Here is a 16,570-nt window from a genome sequence, read left to right on the forward strand (position 1 = left end):
TCTGTATGTTTAGAGAGTGTATTTAGTGGATTTAGTGTGAGATTTATCCATGAAAATTTATAAACGTGTGTTAGAAAAAATGGTACGTGATTATATATCAGCGGTAGAATATATTGCCAACTATTTGGGACAACATAATTTTGTAAGTTTATTATTTTTCTAATCTAGAGCTTATTATTTTTGTCAATATTATTTTTAGTTTAATTATTTTAAAAAATATTATTTTTAGCAATATTAGTGTAATTAATTATTTGATTAATTTTTTTTGGATTTTATGTGATAATATTCAAAAATTATTTTTAATATGAAAAATATTTGTGTGTTATGCAACTATATGCCATCATGGTTTGTTATGCAGGAATGTGGAGCAGCAACATTATTTGAGCCAACACACAGGTTACGTATTGCTTTAGGTGGAAGTAGCTTTTCCAGGGATGAGGGACACGTGGCGAGCCCCATCAACACATAGGTTGCGTGTTGCTTTCTGTGGAAGTAGCTTTTGTAGGGAAAAGGGACGCGCGACGAGCCTACATCAACACGGAGTTGCATGTTGCTGCAGGTGGCGTAGAGATTCTTTTGCTTTTCTAGAGAATCTGCGCAGCATTTCAGAGATTCTCTTCTCTTTTTAACTATAATGGAAAATTCATGTTGTTAGTATGTATGCATGCAGGGAACATACCTACTCCGGGAACACAAGACGCAGTAAAAGTTTGGTTTTAGAAGCCCCCACCTAAGATCTCCTCCTTAAACGAGTAGAATCACACAATGAAGAGAGTGAAAAGAGTACAAAGATTTTTCTGTATATTTAGAGAGAGTATTTAGTGGATTTAATGTGAGATTTATGATGCGGGATTTATAGCAAACTGACATTTTGGCAAGTGTACCGAATTATATCAAGTAATACCACAGTGAGTGGGTTATCATTCCCACAAAGATTAACAGATTAAACAAGCAATGATTAGTTCATTAGTCTAGTTAAACGATTCAAAATGTGGTTTGTTGAAATTTAAAATTAAAGAACTACTTGAAAGTAAAGATATAATAGAAATAAAAGCAATTAAATGAAATAGTAATGAAGTAAAGGAAAGCAAATAAATGAAAGCCATAAAATGTAAGCAATAAATTGAAGACAATAAAATGGAAGCAATTAAATGAAAGGAAATTAAACGAAAGCAATTAAATAGCAAGAATTAAAGAGAGGCAAATAAAGGAAAGCAATTAAACAGAATAAAAAGTAATTTGATTAAAAACGTCAAGATTTGGAGATCCTAAACCTTCAGGATCAATGCTTCTCACTTCCACCTCAATCATGCAAAGATAGATATCTGGTAAATCATAAGTAATTGAACCCCAATTTATTGGTGATTCAATTTTTCTTGACTTAATCAATTACCAAATCCTTGATCAATTGCTTATGAAAAGAGGTGAAGCACAATCTCTGATTTAACACCATACAATCCTTATGATCTAAATAAGGTTAATTCAATGTCACTTATCAAATCCAGATCTAGAATCATAAGAATTATGAGAAAGGAGTTTTCATGCTCAATTACTATGATCGCTCTTCCAAGTTAATCATAGAATTCAAGTGAGATTCAAACTAATTTCCAATAGATTTGAATCCTTGTGATGAAAACAAAAAATTCTTTCTTAGAACAACAATGCTAGAATTAGAGGAAGAGAAGTAATGACATCAATCTATTAGAATTTAACAGAGCTCCTCCCCTTAACGGAACAAAATTTAGTGACCCATAGTTGAGAGAAAATAAAAATGGGTTTAAAGTATGTACAGAGGAAGAAGAGTGTATAAAGTGAAGAAGAAGTCTGAAGAGAGGCCCTTAACAAAGTATTCTCTATAGGATTTTATACTACTAACCTAATTAACTAAAATAAAAATTCACATTCACTTCAAATTACATTCAAATTCCCTTCTTTTCTTTGTTATGCCTTGGTTGTAATTCCTTTTTATATGTTGGGCTTTGATTACTAACTTGGGCTTGCATTATGAAGGAGAAGGAGTATTGGCGTGAGTGGGAAGTGAGGCACGTTCCTGGGAGTAGCACGCACCATGCAAGCTTGGAGTGTGTGTGGTGTGTAGAACGTGAGGAGAGTTGAACTTGGCGTGTAACACTTGGGGAGGGGGCGTGTGACATGCCCTTTGTAAAGGAAAGATTGAAGGCATGTGCAAAGCACACGCCCCTTGATTCTAGAGTGCAATACGCCACTCGTTTGGTTGAAATTGAGATGCAATCTTGGCGTGCAACACACCTCAACTTGGCGTGTCTCACGCATCATTAGCCTGGCCTTATGTGCGCTTGGTGCTTCGTCGAAGGCGTGTCTAAGAAACACACTTCCTTCCTTGTGGCGTGCGATATGCTTCCTTAGCGTGGTCTTGTATACCCCTTCCTAGCGTGCAACACGTCACTCATTGTGTGTTGACCTTCGTCGAAGGTCTGTCTTAGAGATACGCTTCCTTTATTTGGCGTGCAACACACCCTCACCTTGGACCTTGGATTTGTGGTGTTTGGAGCATCATTTCAGGCATGCAGAACGCCAGCAAAATTGACTATCCACTATAGACTATTATGTATCATTGAAAATTTTTGGATGTTATCTTTCTAACACCACTAGAAGCCCATCATTTGGATCTCTGTAGCTCAAGTTATGCTCGTTAGAGTAAGGAGAGGTCTGCAACAGGCCACTAACAAAATGCCCCTGGGAAGTGTCGAATGTGCACAATCACACGCTTGATAAACCACAATTTTATGGTTTATCTTGTATTGAATTTGGTGGATTTCATGAACTTTTCTCACAATTATTCAATGAAATATCATGGTTTTGTGAATTTCTCCTAAATTGTGCTTAAGAGTAAACACATGCTTTTTAGGGCCTTAATTTGCCAAATTTAATTCACTTTGATTCCATTTGATGCTTTGATATGTTTGTTGAGTGATTCTAGGTTTAAGAGGCAAGGATTGGATCAAAGAAGTGAAGAAAAAACATGCAAGATGGAGAATTCATGAAGAAATGAGGATTTGGAAAATTCATAGCAACGCGCACGCGTGACCAGAGACTTTGCCAAGCGACGGCATGCATCACACACGCATACGCGTGACAAGCAGCACGTAACTTCATTAAAGAAAACGTGACTGGCGATTTCTGAGATGCATCAGCCCCAAATCCAACTCATTTCTGAAGCTATTTGATACAGAATTCAAGAGGGAACAAAGGGAGAGCAATTAGGATAGTTTAGAAACATGTTTTAGGTCATATTCTAGAGAGAGAAGCTCTCTCTTCTCTCTAGAATTAGGGTAGATTAGGTTAAATTTCTCTTAGGTTTAGAATTTAATTGTTGTCTTGCTTTAGTTTTTCTTGCAATTTATTATTCCTACATCTTTATTCTTTTGGTTTTATTTGCTATTTCTTTTATTTTTTTCACTTTTATGTTTATGAACTCTTGTTGAATTTGATTTCCATTTAATGCAAATTTATATTTTCATGTTCCTTATTGTTTGATTGAGTTGTTATTATTGTTATCTTGCATTGAGTAGTTGTTAGATTTACTATTTCTTGTTAATTTTTTATGTTTTGATTTTGTGCCTTCCAAGTGTTTGATAAAATGCTTGGTTGGGTTTTAGTGTAGATTTTTGCACTCTTGACTTGTGATTGAGGACTTAGGTCCCTTGAGATCATTGATGTCCAGTTTCATTGGTGATTTAGGATTGTTAATTGGTTCTAGGACCAATTATGTCCACTTGACTTAATTCCTTTGGGTAGTTCAATTTTTGCTTTAATGGGTTCTATTTCTGAAAAATGTTGGGATCCTGGTCCTTGCTTAGTATCTTACACTATAGGTGGTGTTCAATTTGCGGATTGTATGTGTGATCTTGGTGCTTGTGTGAGTATTATGCCTTTGTCTGTTTATGATGAATTGAACCTTCCACCATTAAAACGGTCGGTGGCACGTTTTGTTTTGGCCGACAAAAGCATTATTTCTGTGGTTGGTATTGTTGAGGATGTCTTAGTGAGTATCAAGGGATTGACTTTTCCGATTGATTTTTACATCCTTGAGATGCCTCCTAATGATTCCGGGAAACCGTCATCCATCTTATTAGGGAGGCATTCTTGAAGACCTCTTGGTTTAAACTTGATGCATTCTCAGGCACCTATTCATTTGAGATTAACAGTATAGTGGTAAGCCTTAATTTGGAAGAGGCTATGAAGCATCCACCGAAAGACTACTCTATCTTTCAGTGTGACATTGTTGATGAAGTTGTGGCTGAGGTTTACCATGAGTCCTTTGATGATATGAATATGAATAAAAGGAAAAGTTTGGGGAAGCTAAATGATTATGCGGAAGACACCTTGCCAACTCTAAGGTTCCCAGACAATAATATACCAAGTCATGAGTTAAGTATGGAATTGAAACCTCTACTTCCTCACCTTAAGTACGCCTTTCTTGATAACAATCAAAAACTCCTGGTGATTATTTCAAAGGAGCTCACTTTCGATCAAGAGGAGAGATTATTTGATGTGTTGCAAAGAAACGAGAAGGCCATTGGATGGAGTTTGGCGGATATTGTTGGTTAAGCCTCCATGTTTGTGAGCGTCGTATTTTTCTAGAGGAGGGAGCCAAACTGATCCACCAATCCCAAAGAAGGTTAAATTCCACTATCATGGAAGTTATTAAGAAAGAGGTGACTAGACTTCTAGAGGTTGATATTATCCACCCTATCTTGGATAGCGAATGGGTTAGCTCGGTGCAAGTTGTGCCCAAGAAGTCGAGTGCCACCATGGTCAAGAGTGAAAGTGGAAAACTCATGGCAACTAGGGTGCAAAACTCTTGGAGGGTATGCATTGACTATATAGGCTCTTGAGCTTGGCAACCCGGAAGGACCACTACCCACTTTCATTTATTGATCAAATGCTTGACTGGTTGTCAGGTAAATCGCACTATTGTTTCTTAGACGGTTACACTGGTTATTTCCAAATTCATATAGCTCTGGAAGATCAAGAAAAGACTACTTTTACGTGTCCCTTCAGAATGTATGCTTACTAGAGGATGTCTTTTGGCTTATGTAATACACCTGCGACGTTCCAAAGGTACATGACTAGCATCTTTTCTTATTTCCTTGAGCATTGCATGGAAACTTTTATGGATGACTTTAGTGTATATGGAGATTCATTTGATGATTGTTTAATAGTTTGACCAAAGTGCTAAAAAGATGTGCTAGCTCAAACCTTGTTCTCAATTTTGAAAAGTGCCATTTCGTGGTAAAACAAGGTATTGTGCTAGGCCACATCATTTCTAGCAATGGTATCTCTGTGGATCCTGCAAAAGTTGAAGTTGTTTCTGGATTACCTTACCCCTCTTCTGTGATGGAAGTCCGTGCTTTTCTTGGTCACACAGGTTTTTACCGGCGGTTCATAAAGGACTTTAGTAAGGTAGCTTTGCCTCTTTCTTGTTTGCTCTAAAAGGACATAGAATTTGATTTCAATGAGGTGTGCATGGAAGCATTTGATACCTTGAAGGAATCCTTGACCAAAGCTCCCATAGTGAGAGGGCCAAATTGGAGTAGCCCATTCGAGATCATGTGTGATGCATCTAACCATGTCGTGGGGCCGTGCTTGCACAGTGCGAGGGTAAGGATCCTTACGTTATAGCTTATGCCTCTAAGACTCTAGATGGTGCCAATCCAATTATACTACCACCAAAAAGAATTGTTAGTGATTGTTTTCACCTTGGATAAATTTCGGGCCTATTTACTTGGTTTCAAGGTAGTAGTATACTCGGACTATGCGACATTGAAGTATTTGTTGGCTAAGAAAGAATCAAAGGCAAGGCAAATATGATGGATATTGCTTTTGCAAGAGTTTGATTTAGAAATCAAAGATAGGAGTGGTCACAGAATTTGGTGGCAGACCATTTGAGTCACCTTGAGCACTTGATGTGCAATTCTACTCCTATCAATGATGTATTTCCTCTTGATGCCTTGCAAGAAATCTCGAGAGTCACTCCTTGGTATGCATCCATTGCCAATTATTTGGTTGGTCACACCTTTCTTCCACATTTCTCTATGCCTCAAAGGGACAAGCTGAAAAGCGAGTCCAGGTATTACATATGGGATGACCCATACTTGTGGAGATGTGGTACCGATCAAGTAATTAGGATATGTGTTGTCCAATCCGAATTTCAGTTTATTTTGATGGTGTGCCACTCTTCCGAAAGTGGTGGGTACTTTGTTCCTCAACGAACTGCAAGAAAAGTCTTAAACTGCGAATTTTGGTGGCCCACACTCTTCAAGGATGCAACCCTCTTTTGCAATTCTTGCCACCAATGCCAAAGATTTGGAAACATATCCAAGAGGGATGAGATGTTCCAACAACTTATGTTGTTTTGCAAGATCTTCGATGTTTGGGGCATTGACTTCATGGGTCCTTTCCCAAGTTCTCATGGTTTCTTGTATATTTTGTTAGCGGTTGACTATGTCTCTAAATGGGTGGAAGTAATTCCCACCCGTATCGATTATGCTAACGTTGTTGTTTCTTTTGTTCAGAATCACCTTCTTTGTAGCTTTGGATAACCACGAGTAATCATGAGCGATCAAGGCTCTCATTTTTGTAACAAGAGAATGACAACTTTGATGAAGAAATATAGCATTGTTCACAAGGTGGCTATGGCTTATCATCCCCAAAAGAATGACCAAGCCAAAGTATCTAACCAGGAAATTAAGCGCATATTGGAAAAGAGTGTAAAACCTCATAGAAGGGATTGGAGCTCTAGGTTTGGAGATGCGCTTTGGGCTTACTGGACAGCCTACAAGACACCGATAGACATGAGTCCGTTCCAGCTAGTCTATGGAAAAGCATGTCACCTCCCAGTAGAGGTTGAGCATAAGGCTTATTGGGCCATAAAAGAGTGTCATTCGGGGTTGGGGAAAGCCAAAATTGAGAGAAAATTGCAATTGGAGGAATTGGAGTGTCTACGGTTGGAGGCATATGAAAATTCAAGACTCTACAAGGAAAGAATGAAGGCGGTGCATGATTGGAATATCAAGGGAAGAAAATTTCGAGTTGGAGACACCAAGTGCTCCTCTATAATTCAAGTTTAAGGTTAATACCCGGTAAATTGAGGTTGAGATGGGATGGCCCTTATGTGGTGGAGAAAGTTGAACCATATGGTGTTGTCCATTTGAGCCATCCCTCAAGCCCTAACTTCTTCGAGGTGAATGGCCACTGATTGAAACTTTATCATGGTGTGAAGGTCAAGAAAAACAAAGATTTGGAGACGTTTCTCTTGAAGGATCCTCCTGAGGAAGAGAATTGAGCATTATGACCGTCCAACTTAAGGACGTTAAAGAAAAGTGCTAGGTGGGAAACACCCCACCATGGTATGATCTTCCATTTTTTCTTTGTTTTCATGTGAATACTTGCTTGAATTTGTTGAAATTTGATTGTTTTAGATCTTTGATCCTTTTTAGTTTCCTTTTGTCTATGAGGTTAATTGCTTTAAAGACTTTGTTTTACTTGTCTTAGGCTTTAGAACATAGAATTTGGTAGCATCTTGTATGAGGTAGCCTCTAAGAGGGTGAAACAAAAATTTTGTTCCCTGACTGGCCCGCGTATGCAGCCCCTATCATGCGTACGCATCATGCGTTTTTTGGCCCAGGACGCGTATGTGGTTGATGTTCGTGTACGCATCACCCTCGAATAGAGAGCATCATCCACGCATGCGGCTCTCGCGTACGTGATGTGGGCAGAAATTGGCGAGTTAAGAATTGTTATAAGATATGCGTTGCAAGTATAGTTCTCAACCAACCAGAAATCCGCTTATCAAATTAAAACAGGTGTCACAGAAATTAAAGTTAAAATACTGGGAGTATGAATCCTAGGTCGTCTCCCAACGAGTTGCAGGAAAGTGTGCTATTTTATTAATCAGATGGTTTTCAAAAAGTTTTGAGTTGAATGACAGGAAATTAAATCAGAGAATTAATGTAATTTAAATAAAAGCCTTGATTGGGAGTAGATTAGTTGGAAGCCCTACTCTTGTTGCAGTACTTTCAAGATTAATTGATAATTGGGGTTGTTCTATTTAGTTATCCCTTACTAGGTAAGGGAAAGTCAAACAAGTTGGAATGCTGTTTCTATTCACAAGTCCCAATCCGCTTACTTGGAAGGACTGGCGTTAGTGACTAGAGAGCAAACCAATCATAAACCCAATTACAATTTCTCCCTTGAGCACTCCAACTCAAGGATTCCTTTCAATCAACTCCCCATCAATTTAGGGAATTACTCGCTCATTGTGAATGTGGAATTCATAACATAGGAAAGAGAATTAAAGGAAGACATGATAAATAAAACTCAAAGGAATTAATTAAAAATAAAAATAATTCTTGTATTGATAAATTCTCAAATAATCCAACAGTAAGATTAAGTAAATTAAAGGACATGGAAGAGTAAAGCCAAGTAAAGAAAACGAACTAGAATGACAAAGTCTTGATGAGGTAATAACTCTTTTCAAATCCCAATGCAAAAAGCAATGAAAATAATAAATCCTAAGACTATGAATGTGTAGAGAGAAAAAAACCTAGAGGAGAGGAAAACTAGATCTGAAAAACTAAAACTATCTAGAATGAATGTTGTTGTTGGTCTCTGCATGTTCCCTGGCTCTAGTCTGCTTTTCTGGGCCAAAAACTGGGGCAAAACAGGGCCCAAAATCACCCCCAGTGATTCTGCAGATTATGCAGATCGCGCACGTCACGCGATCGCGTCATTCATGCGAACGCGTCATTCGGCATTTTGCTTTGCCACGCAGACGCGTCGTCCACGCCTCCGCGTCACTCGTGCTATTCCATTCTGCGCGGTCGCGTCATCCATGCGGCCGCGTCACTGCGATTTCCTCTCTTTCGCGCGGTCGCGTGAGCCACGCGGCCGCGTCGCTTTTCGCTGGTCATCTCCTCAATTTCTTGTGTTCCTTCCATTTTTGCAAGCTTCCTTTCCAATCTCCAACTCATTTATGCCCTATAAAGCTTGAAACACTTAACACACAGATCACGGCATCGAATGGAATAAAGAGGAATTAAAATATATGATTAAAAGTCTCTAGGAAGCAAATTTTCAATCATGTAATAACTTTAGGAAGGAAATATAAATGCATGCTAATTTAATGAATAAGTGGGTAAAGATCATGATAAAACCACACAATTAAACACAGTATAAACCATAAAATAGTGGTTTATCAACCTCCCCACACTTAAACATTAGCATGTCCTCATGCTTAGTTGATGGAGATAAAATGAATGAGTAGGAATATCTAGAACTCATGCAATGCAATGCAACCTATATATGTGAATGCAACTATATGATTCTTGTCCACTTGATCAAAAGTAAGTAAGATCTTTAAAACAATTACAAACCAAATTCCACTAACTCAATTCTTATACAGTAAGAACAGATAAAAATGCAAGAAGATAGCTCATGAAAGCAGAGAACATAGAAATTCAAGCATGGAACCCTCACTGATGATGTATGTACACTCTAGTCTCTCTAGTGTATAGGGTCATCACTCTATCCTTCTCTAATCATGCTTTCTAATTTTTTGTTCTTCTCCTAACCAATCAACAACATTTAATACACCAATGCAAACATCATGAGGTCTTTTCAAGGTTGTAATGGGGCCAAGGTAAGGGTAAGGATATATATATATATATATATATATATATATATATATATATATATATATATATATATATATATATATATATATATATATATATATATATATGGCTAAGTAAGCTTTTAAATTGAATCTTTATTTAACCCAAGCTTCAACATAACCTATATATATTCTATATAACTTTAGAATTCACACCTAGCTACCCAGAAATCTCTTTCACATTCCATACTCATGTTTCAACTTTTTATTTTAATTTTATCATACATGCATTGATCTTTGAATTCTTAACTCAGCATTGGGGTAATTTTGTCCCCTTATTTATTTATTGAATATTTTTGGATTTTTTTTATAAACATAAAAACATAAAAATGACATAGCTTATCAATGCACATAGATTTTTAATTCTTATAGTTTCACATGAGTAGGTACCCAAATTCCCATTATATTATCATGACACATTCCTTTATTATCTTTTGTTCCCACAATTTTCCATACTTAAATAACACACACAATTCTATCTTAAGCTAACCAAAGATTCAATTTGGGATATATACTTGTTTTTCCACTTAAGGCTAGTAATGTGGTAAAGTATAGAACAAATAGGATTTAAAGGCTCAAAGTGGCTAACAAAGGTAATTGAAAGGGGTAGGCTTAATTTGGATAAGTGGGCTAAACAAATAATGGCCTCAATCATATGCAAACATATAAATATAATAAACATTGAACATACAGGATGAAACAAAATATAGATTACAATCATAGAGAAGTAAACACACAAGAATAAAATAATTATGGTTAAATAATGTAACCATTCATAAAGGCTCGATTCTCACAGGTTGTGTGTTCTTTAGCTCAAAAATCATGTTCCAAATACAACTTCAAGAAAATTTAACATAAAAGTTTTAATTAAAATTAGTGAAATTTTGTTCCAAAGATAGGGACTTAGAAGAAACCTATTGTCTTTTCAATCAAGCAGAGCATGCATGCAACTAACCTATTACTATGCAATTTGTCCTATTCTACAAAAGAAAAGTCTAACTAAATATCCTAATTTATTGGTGTTTAGGGAAGAGAAATTACCTCCGGAAGTCAGGTACTGACCGACCTCCCCACACTTAAGGCTTTGCACCATCCTCGGTGCCATCTGTCAAGAACAAAGGTGGGCTGGTAGCAGTATCTCCACAGTCGGGACCATCATGGCTCCCTGTGCTAGTAAACGAAGTAGAGTCCGGGGTGTCTGAGTCCTTGAATTTTCCCATAATCAGCTCCTTGAGGTATGTGAATCGGCGCTTGTTATGGCGCTCTCTCATCTTAGCTTTCTGTTCCTGCCGATCCAACCTTACAAGTATCTGCCGGAGCAGTTGGTCTGTAGTAGGTGCTTGTGGTGTTGAAGAAGGAATATCTTCAACTGGTTCTGTAGGCTGGCTGATAGTGGCGGCTGGAGGTCTAAGGTACTTCCCGTTAGGGACGTATTGATCATCTCGCGGAAGTATGGCTTTGGTGTCCCCAGCTCTGTAGGAGACTCCGACGGCTGAGACAAGATCTGAGACCAGGGCAGAGAAAAGGTAAGTTACCCGCAATTTGTACGTGTCCCATGGCATTCCGAATATGTCTTGGGAGATTCAGAGGTTGGTCTGTAAGGATGCACCATAGTAGAACGGCCATGTCTGCAGTAAAGGAGGACTCGTGAGTGCTCGAAAAGACGTAATGGGACATGATCTGTGCCCATACGCGAGCCTCCAAGGTAAGTGCTGAAGCTAAAATTCCCTTAGGGCGGGTACGATGGTATCCGTAGATCCATCGGCTGCCAGGTAGTGCGATAACTCTGAGAACGGCGTTCCAGTCAAAGTGGTACATCTGGCTCTTGAGTGCGGCTTCTTGAAAGGCGTCCAATCCTTCTGGAACAGGGGGAAGACCTAGAGCTTTTTGAATGGTCTCTTCTGTAATGGGGACTTGCTTCTGGCAGACGTAGACAGACTGCAGGGTTGGCAGGTGGAAGTTTGAGTAGAACTCGACTACCCAAGAAAGATTGACCTGCCTTGGCTGTCTCTGTAAGAAATCCCATTGTCTTCGGGCAATCTGCGGCTCAACAAAGGTAGCAATGTGGTTTGGGAGGAGAAGAAGGTATTCGTTGTTGTAACTCCTTTTTGCCAGGATGGGGAACATCTGCTCACAATAGCGATTGGGGAATCGCACAGTGTCCTTTGCTGGGAAGGCTCTTTCTTTATTGTCAACTTTTATAATCCTCTTAATTTTCTTTGTTGAGGGCTTAACCGCAGTTGAAGAGGGTTCTGCCACTAATGCTCTCTTTGTTCCTCTTCTTGCTGGTTGTTTAGGAGTAGCTTTCTCCTTTCCTTTCTTGGTGGCCATCCTGAAAAAGGGAAGAGTAAGTAAATTAAATTTAAAGCGGTAGAGCAAGGAAGAGAGCGGGAAAGGTGGTAATCAATGCACAATAAAGAAGAATGACGTTAACACATGGTCATGACTACATGTGAAAAGTTCATCAATGGAAATATAGCAAGTGCATGTAGGGACAAGTAAATGCAAGGGGTTTATTGGCATGCAGGCAAAGGCATGAGTAGCATAGATCCAGCATTCAATGTCCAAGTTAGATTACCAAGTCTTTCAAACTAACAATTTGTTTGTAATAACAATTATATCAAATTAATAAAATATAAAAAGGGTTTTGTGAAAAGCAAGCATTAAAAAGTAGAATAAAGTAGGAAAATGCATAATGCCATATGCGCCTTTTCACAAACACGTAGCATGCATGATAATTAAGTTATTGATAGTATGAAATTGAACATGCAAGCATCCCTTGAAAAAGTAATATATAATTGGCAAACAAATTTATAACAATCCACAAGCATATAATGAGAAATAATGACTCACATAAATTTATAACACTAAATAAAAAGGAAAAAGAAAGAAAAAGAAAATATGAATAATGAAGGTAAACAAAAAGAAAAGAAGATACATATAAAAATAAGAAGAATAATAGAAAAGTAAGGAGGGAAGGAGAAAAAGAAAAACCTTGTTAATGGGGTGAGAGAGAGAGAGAGTGTGTAAAAAGTGAGAAAGAAGGAAGAAGGAAGAAGGGGGGAATAAGAAAGAAGGGGGGGGGGGGGAAGAGAAAATAGGATTTGGGGAGAAAAAGATATGATAGTTGGTAAATTAGGGAAGCTGTGCTGCGCAAGCGACGCGGTCACGTCAGTCACGCGGTCACGTCAGTCACGCGGTCGCGTGACTTGCGCTCAAATTGATTGATGTGAGGGTAGCCTCGCACTCGCACAACTCTCTGTTCAAAATCATTAATTGCCAATTTTTTGGGTGACGCGATCGCATGGGGCATGCGATCGCGTGAGTGGCCAGTTATTAGGATGTGACGCGTCCGCGTGAGGCACGCGGTCGCGTGAGAGGGATTGCGCGTCCAGCGCCAGTCCAGCACCACTCTAGCACAACTTTCGGCTGTGCACCCTTTTTACATCGAAATCCAGGTCACGCGGCCGCGTGGGGCACGCGGTCACGTGGGAGGCCAGTATTCCCACTCGACGCAGACGCGTCAGTAACGCAGTCGCGTGGGATGATTTGTGCCATTGGCACGCCTCCAGCCACGCTCCTGCGTGACTCTCTGTTCGTTTATTATTTTCTCCCATCTCCTTGCGACGCGGACGCGTCAATGATGCGGTCGCGTCGCGTAACATTTTTTTTTAAAATAAAAATATGCAAATGCAGATGCACGAAATGTACTAATAAATTGAAGAGTTATTGAATAGGAAAGTTAAAAATAAAGAAGAGAACGATCATACCATGGTGGGTTGTCTCCCACCTAGCACTTTGCTTTAACGTCCGTAAGTTGGACGCTCCACTAGCTCAGTCTTCGGCTATGTGGGGATCTTCCAAGAGGAAGATCTTGAGCTCCTTGTTTTTCTTCAGCTGCTCGCCATGGTACAGCTTTAAACGATGTCCATTAACTTTGATAAGTTCAGAGCTTGAAGGATGGCTTAGGTGATAAACTCCGTACGGTTCGGCCTTCTCTACTCTGTATGGACCTTCCCATCTTGATCTCAACTTGCCTGACATGAGCCTCAATCGAGATTTGTAAAGGAGGACTAAATCCCTAAGTTGGAACTCTTTTCTTTTGATGTGCTGATCATGTACAACCTTCATCTTCTCCTTGTATAGTCTTGAGTTCTCATAAGCTTCCAGACGAAGGCTTTCCAATTCTTGTAGTTGCAATTTCCTTTCAACTTCGGCTTCCTCAATTCCCATCTTGCACTCCTTTACTGCCCAGAAGGCTTTGTGCTCTACTTCAATAGGGAGATGACAAGCTTTTCTATAAACTAAGTGGAAAGGACTCATCCTAATGGGTGTTTTGTATGCGGTTCTGTACGCCCAAAGTACATCTTATAGCCTGGTGCTCCAGTCTCTTCTATGAGGTTTGACTATCTTCTGCAAGATACGCTTTATCTCTCTGTTTGACACCCCGACTTGCTCATTAGTCTGAGGATGGTAGGCTGTTGCAACTTTATGAATTATCCCATGTTTCTTCATTAATCCGGTTAGTCTTCTGTTACAAAAATGGGTGCGTTGATCGCTCACGATTGCTCGTGGTGATCCAAAATGACAAATAATATGGTTTCTCACAAAGGAAACAACAGTGTTAGCATCATCAGTGCGGGTAGGAATTGCTTCCACCCATTTGGAAACGTAATCTACAGCTAATAATATATAAAAATAACCATTAGAATTTGGAAATGGACCCATGAAGTCAATGCCCCAAACATAAAAAATTTCACAGAAAAGCATAATTTGTTGAGGCATCTCATCCCTCCTGGATATATTACCAAATTTTTGGCATGGGAAACAAGATCTACAAAATTCAGCAGCGTCTCTAAAAAGAGTAGGCCACCAGAATCCACAGTCTAAGATTTTTCTAGCAGTTCTTTGAGGGCCAAAATGTCCTCCACTCGCAGATGAGTGACAGGCCTCTAAGATGGACTGGAATTCTGATTGAGGCACACACCGTCTAATTACCTGGTCAGCGCCACATCTCCATAAATATGGGTCATCCCATATATAATATTTAGACTCGCTTTTCAGCTTGTCTCTTTGATGCTTAGAAAAGTTTGGAGGAAAGGTGCAGCTAACTAGATAATTAGCTACAGGTGCATACCAAGGGACTATCTCAGATACTGCTTGCAGGTTATCAAATGGGAAATTATCAGCTATAGTAGTGGAGTCATCTGTAATATGTTCAAGGTGACTCAAGTGGTCTGCCACTAAATTCTGGTTACCACTCCTGTCCTTAATTTCCAAATCAAATTCTTGTAATAGCAGTATCCAACATATAAGCCTTGGTTTGGACTCCTTTTTAGCTAATAAATACTTTAGAGCTGCGTGATCTGAATACACTACTACTTTAGTACCAAGTAAATAGGCTCGGAATTTATCCAGAGCAAAAACAATAGCAAGAAGCTATTTCTCAGTAGTAGTGTAATTGGACTGAGCGGCATCTAAAGTTTTAGACGCATAAGCAATAACAAAAGGATCCTTACCTTCACGCTGAGCCAGTGCTGCTCCTACGGCATGGTTGGAAGCATCACACATTATTTCAAATGGTTGGCTCCAGTCTGGTCCTCTCACAATTGGAGCTTGAGTCAGGGCGGTCTTCAGCTTATCAAACGCTTGTTTGTAATTTTCACTGAATTCGAACTCAATATCTTTCTGCAGTAGTCTGGATAAGGGAAGTGCTACCTTACTGAAGTCCTTAATGAATCTCCTGTAAAAACCTGCATGGCCAAGAAATGAACGGACTTCCCTCACAGAAGAGGGGTAAGGTAAACTAGAAATGACATCCACCTTTACTGGATCTACAGAAATGCCAGTATTAGACACAACATGTCCTAGTACAATACCTTGTTTTACCATAAAGTGACATTTCTCAAAATTTTATACAAGGTTTGTACTGACACATCTATCTAATACTCTAGATAATCCATCTAAGCAAAGGCTAAAGGAATCGCCGTATACACTAAAATCATCCATAAAAACTTCCATACAGTCCTCAATAAGATCAGAGAAAAGACTCATCATACACCTTTGGAAAGTAGCTGGTGCATTGCACAAGCCAAAGGGCATTCTTTTGTAAGCATAAGTCCCAAAAGAACACATAAAAGTGGTCTTTTTCTGATCCTAAGGAGCTATATGAATCTGGAAATAACCTGTGTAACCATCTAAAAAACAATAATGTGATTTACCTGACAGGCGATCCAGCATTTGATCAATGAATGGAAGAGGATAGTGATCCTTGCGGGTTGCTTGGTTGAGGCGTCTGTAGTCAATGCAGACCCTCCAGGCATTCTGAACTCTGGTTGTCAGGAGCTCTCCATGCTCATTCTTCACTGCAGTGACTCCAGACTTCTTTGGCACCACTTGTACTGGGCTCACCCATTCACTGTCTGAGATGGGATAAATGATATCTGCCTCCAGTAGTCTGGTCACTTCCTTCTTGACAACCTCTAAGATAGTGGGGTTCAGTCTTCTCTGGGTTAATGGACAGGTCTTGCTCCCTCTTCTAAAAATATTCTGTGCTCACATACTTGAGGGTTAATGCCTACTATGTCTGCCAAACTCCAACCAATCGCCTTCTTGTGCCTCCTCAGCACACTAAGTAACTGCTCTTCTTGTTGAGAAGTAAGTTTCCTTGCAATGATAACTGGAAACCTCTGCCCGTCTTCAAGGTAAGCATATTTGAGGTGTGGAGGAAGGGGTTTTAATTCTAACTTCTGATCATGGTCATGCTCTGGGTTGTCTGGAGCTGGTAACAATGGTAGAGCACTGTCATTGTCCTCTGAGAATGTCCCCACACTTGGACCTTGTCCTGCGTGCTTC

General features: G+C 39.3%; 1 protein-coding gene across 1 annotated transcript; it reads left to right on the forward strand.

Moving 5' to 3' along the window:
• The first annotated feature begins 6,632 nt into the window (after nt 1-6,632).
• Nucleotides 6,633-7,112, forward strand: LOC107610960 (uncharacterized). The gene has a single exon (XM_016312937.1). The coding sequence runs from the start codon at nt 6,633-6,635 to the stop codon at nt 7,110-7,112; it is 480 nt and encodes a 159-aa protein (XP_016168423.1).
• The last annotated feature ends 9,458 nt before the right edge of the window (nt 7,113-16,570 follow it).

This window comes from Arachis ipaensis, chromosome B1, assembly GCF_059453495.1.
Source record: "Arachis ipaensis isolate K30076 ecotype BB chromosome B1, ASM5945349v1, whole genome shotgun sequence".
Classification (NCBI taxonomy): Eukaryota; Viridiplantae; Streptophyta; class Magnoliopsida; order Fabales; family Fabaceae; genus Arachis; species Arachis ipaensis.